The sequence below is a fragment of the Portunus trituberculatus genome, chromosome 33, assembly GCF_017591435.1.
Source record: "Portunus trituberculatus isolate SZX2019 chromosome 33, ASM1759143v1, whole genome shotgun sequence".
NCBI classification, from domain to species: domain Eukaryota; kingdom Metazoa; phylum Arthropoda; class Malacostraca; order Decapoda; family Portunidae; genus Portunus; species Portunus trituberculatus.
In genome coordinates, this window is record NC_059287.1 from 5,001,053 (window position 1) to 5,008,552 (window position 7,500).

A 7,500-nucleotide genomic window follows, 5' to 3' on the forward strand; every position below is an offset into this window, starting at 1 on the left:
CGGAACGTAACGAATAAAGAACACGAAGAAGATCCTGTTTCCGTCTCCCTCTCTCTCTCTCTCTCTCTCTCTCTCTCTCTCTCTCTCTCTCTCTCTCTCTCTCTCTCTACAACTTCAAATTATCTTTGACGCTCTACCTCATTTTGAGTCTTCTGACCTGTTGAGTCTCCTTACAAATCTGACAATTGATAGTCTTGGCATAGCAGATGATTTACTGTTGAGGGAAACACTTAATACCCAACTGTAGAAAACATTGCCTTCAGTATTATGGAAGTAACCTTAGCTTACTAATTTCCAGACACTGGTTGTTCATTTCTGGGCAAAGTGTAATGGCTACTGAAATAGTGATCTGTATAGTGAAGGATCAACGGTGATATTGATGAGCTGAATGAATCTGAACCTAACCTAACATAATTTGACCTAAGTCTGCCCTCAGATGAAGACGCTAATGTTACTTCAGTATTATTCCATTCGACTTCAATTGCAGACCACACCCACCTGAAGGCCACCCATGCAGTCCTGGAAGAGCAGCGTGATGGAGCCGTAGTCAGTGTGCGCTCCACAGCGGATGACATTCTCTGGCAGGTCGGCGGGCAGCGGCGGGTAGTGGTTGACGCGCATCACTGTAGCATTGGGCGGCGAGTTGGTGCACATCCCGCGGTGAGTCTCCACGAAGAAATCCTTGTCCAGACCTTGACGGATGAGGGAGGGACGCCACAGGAACATACAGGATAAGTGATGCAATGAAAAGTTAATGATGTTTAGATAGAAGATAAAACGACAAAGTGAACTCTTGAATTTATCGCTGCAGCGGAGAACTTACCGTGTAAATGTAACGATTTTTTTTTTCATTTCCAAGAATTAGTAACACCAAGAAAAGAGTTCAAAGAAAAGTTTCAGAGTATTTCGTCTTAATTCTGAGGAATCTGTAAGAATACACTGTAAATGTTTTTTGTTTATCAAATTAATTAAGTTACACAACGAATGGAAAAAAAAGAAAGTTGGTTTAAGAAGAAAACGTTTTGTCACAAATTTTCCTTGTTTCATACATCGAATAAGAAAATATCGATTAAAAACATTTCACACCCCAGGAAAAATATAAAATGAATAACCAGTTTTCTTGTAATGTGAATTTTATGCATTACCTCTTAATTGTGTGTGTGTGTGTGTGTGTGTGTGTGTGTGTGTGTGTGTGTGTGTGTGTGTGTGCGCGCGTATGGTGGGGGTCGAGGAAGGAGTGCGTGTGTTAAAGCTCACCAAGGCCAAGGGCTAAGGCGGTAAGGACACGGTAGGCGAGGGTCTTGCAGGAGGCTATGAAGGTGGTAGCGGCGGGCCTGAGGTGAGGCACCTCGCTGTCAGGGAAGGCGCCTGCCATGTTCTTCATGTAGAAGGACTCGCGGAGCTCACTGAACCTGCCTGTCGCGTCCAGCCTGCAGGTGTGGCGTGGAGGGTTCAGGTTGTCACCATCAAGTAACACAATACGGATAAAGAAATGACAACGATGATAAGACAACAATAACTCGCACACAAATCACAAATTACAGCAGTTTGGACGTATTCTTTTCCGGTGTCGATTTAATGACTTTTGTTGAGTTACGTAACTGAATTAACTGAAACGAATTTAGATAAACAAGAGACCCTACATATTTCACTAAACTCACTTCAGAGTTAAGAAAGCACATGCCATTTTGTTTATATTTACTGATGTCAACATAGAACAACTTTTTGAAATAACTTAGAACTTTCTTCAAACTAATTCATAAATCTTATTTTAACATTTCTCAAATTCTAATTTTAAACATATAACATACTTTATATCTTTGAATAAAAAGTCAGCCTCCTAGTCTCTCTCTCTCTCTCTCTCTCTCTCTCTCTCTCTCTCTCTCTCTCTCTCTGCGTCTGTGTATATATATATATATATATATATATATATATATATATATATATATATATATATATATATATATATATATATATATATATATATATATTTGACAATGTTCTTTAGGTCAATTAATGCAAGGAGACAGGCAAGTACAGACGCGCATCAAGAGTTAAGGCGGTGTCACACTAGCACTTTTTCCGTCTACTTTTTCCGTCGTTTTTCAGAAAATCGACAATATTTTAGCTGCGACCTGTCACACACAAACGGTGTTTCGTCGTCACACAGACCGACAATGTAAACAAACATGGAGGCCACGCTGCCGCAAAGATACGCTGCTCTGAACGTAATACTGTGTATTACGAAACTTAGACGAGCTAAACAAGCCAAAAAGCGTGCATGGATGCGTTCATGGTTAGTGGTAGAACCAGTGCACGTAGAAGCAGAGTGAGGAGACGCGGCAAGTCTTGTGGTCTTGGTCTTGGTATGTAAACAAAGGCGGAAAATTTGCAGACGGAAACGATCCCTATCGTCTGACAAATTCATGCGATGAGTTCATGCGGAACGTTGAAAAATTGACGGAAATCGCATTAATCGACGGAAAAAGTGCTAGTGTGACACCGCCTTTACCAGGACAAAAGCTGAGCTCACTTTTCGCGGTCCACCTCCATGTAGCCGTGCGCAGTGCCCAGGTCAGGGACGTTGTACCTCACCTTGGTCTCCCTGTTCAGGCTGAAGAATTCGGCTGAGGCTTTCACGATGCTGCTGATCTGAGAGAGAGAGAGAGAGAGAGAGAGAGAGAGAGAGAGAGAGAGAGAGAGAGGAGGAAAAGAAGTAATTATTGTTTTATCATACTCCATTACTTTTTCCTGTTGATTTTTTATGATAGCTTGGTATTTTATTGGTACTTATCCTAGTTCTCTCTCTCTCTCTCTCTCTCTCTCTCTCTCTCTCTCTCTCTCTCTCTCTCTCTCTCTCGTCACTTATAATGTTTTAAACACTTATATTTCACTACATTCAATTTGTATCTAAGAGATGTCAAAAGTAACCTCCTTTTCTCTGTCTCCTCTCTACATCCGTATAAACGTTTCTTTCCTCTCTCTCTCTATCTCTCCTTCACTCGTTTCACTCTTAGTAGTACAAGCGTTATAGAAAACATGCTAATAGAACAAGAATATTACTTAAAACAGCTTACAATATGAATGAGAAGAATAAAAGTAGAGAAAAAACATCCATGGCCAATTAAACAGGAAAATATAACATAATGATAAACGGGGAACATTAGATATTGCATTCTCTTGTTTTGTGCACTTATAATTAATTAAATCCTCTTTCATATATATTCATTTTATTTTACTTTGTTTGGGTGTTAATGTTCCTGCGTTTGCCTGTTCGTCTGTCCGTCTGTGTGTCTCACCTGTTCGTCAGGAATGCCGTGGTTGGACAGATACACAAAACCAACACCAGACAGGGCCTCGCATAACTCACGAGACACTCTCTGCCACTCTTTGGGATCTGCACATTTCTCATCCTTCCCGATTCCTGCAACAATGCATATATTTTTTTTCCCAGTTTTCGGATTTCAATACATCATGTTTTTAGTTTTCTGTTTTAGCTTATTAAGTATGTTACGTGCGCATGTGTGAATAACAAACAATACAATTTATGTTAATTAATTTTGTATTGCGAATTTATGTTAATCAATTTTGTATTGCGGACAAGGAGGAGGTGGCGGTGGCGTAGTGGATAAGGTGGTGCGCGCGGGACCAGGCAGACGTCCACGCGTAGGTTCGAATTCCACCACATACAGCTTTGAAGGTCGCGTGGTTTAAAGTTACCCACCTGTCACCATGATACCCAGGTTTTATATAGGTGGTTACACCAAAGATGCGCGTGGGTGGTGATATGGCTCCTAATATTGGTACCGCTGTAAATAAAATTGCCTGCGCCACTCACTAATGGACGGAAGCTGACCATCGCTTCCCACATATACTTTTTAAGCATGCCTACAGGCGCTATAGCCATATCATAAAAAAAAAAAACTGATGTAATATGTGATCAATAAAGCAGCTATCTATCTACCATTTATGAGAACTGGTGCGTCAATGTACAGGTGCCTGGCTGGTGGTTGCGCTGTACACTTGGTCACAGAGAACACCAAAATGAATGTGTGAATTAATAGATAGACAGAGAGACAGATAAATGGATAGACATGAATAGATATTGTTACGTCTAGTTCTTTCACCCTTCGTTCGGCTGTAATCGCTGCTGTTCTCATGTCACGTCGCTGTTCTCACTTATTATCAATTCACCACTAACGAAGCCTCGGTACTCCTCGACACACCACTCCGCCTCACCCTTGTCTTTCATTGTTGTTGTTCTCATTAGAGTTGCGAAGTTTAATGAACCCTCTGTCCCTCACTACCCGTCGTCTTTCCTTACTTATGAGGGTCGTTGGGCTCCCTGAGGGCGGTCTTCCACTCATACTCCATCGTCCAACCCTCACTCGTAACAATTGGCCACCGTGACATAAGCCTTGAAACTTGTAGCCATTGTCGAACGAGACTCTTGTTTTCCTGTTACTATACGTAGAAAAAAAATTAAAGATGACTTTTGACTTGCACTTGCTTCCTTTTGTGGTTAATTGTTTTTATCATTTTCATATTGGCATTTCACTACTGCGTCAGGACAGGACAATTATACAGGTACGTGAGTCGCCATAGTGACACTTAACTATTGTGTTTTTTTTTTTTTTTATGTCCTGGCCTATAGCGCTTTTAAGTAACTTGAAGAGTATTGGAAGCGCTGCTAATCTTCCACCGCAGGCAATTTTAATTATTGCGGTATCCATATTAGGGCCCATACGAGTATTACCAGCCAAGCGCATCTTTGGCGTAACCACCTAGAACCTGGGTATCATGGTGACATGTAGGTAACTGTAAACTAATCGACAAATGGCAAAGTAACAGGGCGATACGTGGTGGGATTCGAACCTTCGCGTGGACACCCATCCGATCCCACGCTCACCACCCTATCCACTGTGCCACCGCCTCCCTGCATTTTCGTATAGGTAGTTACGTAGTGAGTGTTACCTCGGTGTTGAAATTATCCGGATCTTTATTAATGCTGATTGGAGAAGATAGGATGACAGTATCCCTATTTTTGGCTAACATTCTCAGACCTGTAAGGGGACTGGCAACTTAGTGGTACTTTTTTTTTCGTGTTATGTTGCCCTTGGCCAGCTTTCCCCTCTTACATAAAAAAGTAGAAATATTAGAGGTTGCCTGCTTGGGAAGGATCAATAATTTGGGCGTCTCTCTATATAGGATGATCAGAATACAAGTAGGGTGTTGCACTAGTTGCTCTAGGACAGGTCGTGGAGGATAGCAAAGTTGAAGGCTAGTTCACCAGGATGGTCAGTAAAGGGAAAGTAAAGCCAAAGATGATGGTGAACACTGAAGTCTCCATGCAAGAATGGAGATCTCCGTGAAAGGGAAGACAGTCAGAATCTGCTCCATTTTAAACATTAAAGTAGTCAGAGAATATTTTATAGTCAGAGTAGTTTGGTGAGAGGTTATTTTTTTTTAATGCAAGAGGGAAACTAGCCAAGGGAAAAAAAAAAAAAGGCCCCTTTAAATTGCAAGTCGTAGCCAGATTAAAATATTCAAGAGTGTGGCACGACAACTAGTTAATTTAAGTCATTGTACTCATAGACGCAGCATCTAGCTTTGGATTCAAAACGAGGATAGAGAAAGCAGGAGGGAACAGAAAAGGGGTTACAGTCAGTTGCCTCAGACACCAGTGTTAGCAAGTGACTACTGCCTCCTCCATGTACTGGATGAACGGTAATAAGTATGGAGGGAAGGCACCCCGGGGCTCGTATTCTGAACTGATTTGCTCTCTCATCACTTTGATTTTTTAAGGCCGCGTAGATGATAAGTTGTTTTTCCATTCGTATCTTTTACAATCGATAATGTAGAATCCTTACTAATCAATCCCTGGAATTACGAGACCCTTGGATACAGTCACAACTTCCACAAGAGTTTGTTCAAAGTAGTAGAGGCAAGCCGTTAAAGTACGTATTTCAGAATCCAGACTCTGATTCCCACACACATACACACACACAGTCTCACCTATTGCTCCCATGTCCACTATTGGAATCTTGTGGTGTGTTGTGGAACACTGCGACTCCATCCTTAGCAATACTGAAACAAACCACAGTTCAAGATATCAATAATCATTTAGTTAGAAGTTCACTTAATTTACCTTCAATATATTACAATTGTTTAGAAGAGAGAGAGAGAGAGAGAGAGAGAGAGAGAGAGAGAGAGAGAGAGAGAGAGAGAGAGAGAGAGAGAGAGAGAGAGTGTGTGTGTGTGCCTGAGATATTTTCAATCAACTTCTTTGTCAAAATAAAATGTCAGTCTTATTGGCTTTTTTTTTCAGACTCAAGACTCATTTCACTTCACGACGTAAGGAGGAAATGAGTTTTGCAACTTTTTTTTAATCTTTTTATATTAACCCACCTGTAGCCTCACTGAATGTCACCCATTGTCTCACAATACAAGGCAGCAGTCACAGCCTGCCCTCTAAAGACAATTCCACTTAACACAAAACTACATGAACCTAATTACACACACACCCTTCACTTAAAATTTCAAACTAATATGGCGACTCTTGCACCAACCTCAGAGTCCCAATCTGTGGAATGGACCACCAAATTAATGTCCTCATGTCTAATTGCTCTTCTAATATCGACCGTAAGTGTCTTGACACCTTCTCAACTTTTCTTCATTAACTTCTGCACCATTCCCAGACTTAGATCTAGTTTTCAGTCTATGGAACACCATCTCTCCTCTACTAATCCTCACCTTTCTTCTTCACTGAAGCACAGGTGTCTGAGACAACTGATAGTATCCCCTTTTTACTATTCCCCCTACTTCCTCTATCCTTATTTTCAATTCAAATCAGGATGTTGCGTCTACGTGTTTAATGACTCCATCTGCTCTCGTGCCCACGCTCTTGAATCATCCCTTTCCATCATCTGCTAACTCTGTACAAGGCCTTAGTCGGCCCATGTATGGAGTAGTCTTAGCAGGAAGGGGGGGTTCACTCACACAGTTTCATAAGATAGGATGAAATCAATCCTATCAACTTCCCTCCTCTGACTGACTGTCTTCAGCCTCTTTCTCACTGCTGGAATGATGCATCTTTTTTTTTTTTATTTTCTACTGCTATTTTCATTCCAGCTGCTCTTCTGATCTTGTTAACTGCATGTTTCCCCTCCTCCTGCGGCCTCGCTGCTCAAGGCTTTCTTCTTCCCTTACCCCTATTCTGTCCAACTCCCTAATGCAAGAGTTAGCCAGTACAGTCATTCATACCTTTCTCTGGTAAATTCTAGAACTCCATTCCTGTTTCTGTATTTCCAACTTCCTATGGCTCAACTTCATTTAAGAAGGTTTCAAGACATTTATCCCTTTTTACGGCTACATCTCTCTCGGACCTGCAAGGGGACTGGCAACTTAGTGTGCTTCTTTTTTCATTTTATGTTGCCCTCGATCAGTTTTCTCGTCTTACATAAAAAAAAAAAATCTGGCTATGACTACAGAGTCACTCAC

At 41.3% G+C, this 7,500-nt stretch overlaps 1 protein-coding gene across 1 annotated transcript in view; it reads right to left on the bottom strand.

The window, feature by feature from the left end:
* The window catches only part of LOC123512405 (2-oxoglutarate-Fe(II) type oxidoreductase ppzD-like), a 12,396-nt gene that overhangs the window by 1,614 nt on the left and 3,282 nt on the right, over positions 1–7,500 (bottom strand). The window contains exons 2-6 of the mRNA XM_045268794.1: positions 6,016–6,087; positions 3,300–3,424; positions 2,534–2,652; positions 1,258–1,430; positions 499–692 (exon numbers count right to left, since the gene is read on the bottom strand). Coding sequence (XP_045124729.1) covers positions 499–692; positions 1,258–1,430; positions 2,534–2,652; positions 3,300–3,424; positions 6,016–6,076 — 672 coding nt within the window. The 5' untranslated portion in view covers positions 6,077–6,087. The remainder of the gene's footprint in view (positions 1–498; positions 693–1,257; positions 1,431–2,533; positions 2,653–3,299; positions 3,425–6,015; positions 6,088–7,500) is intronic.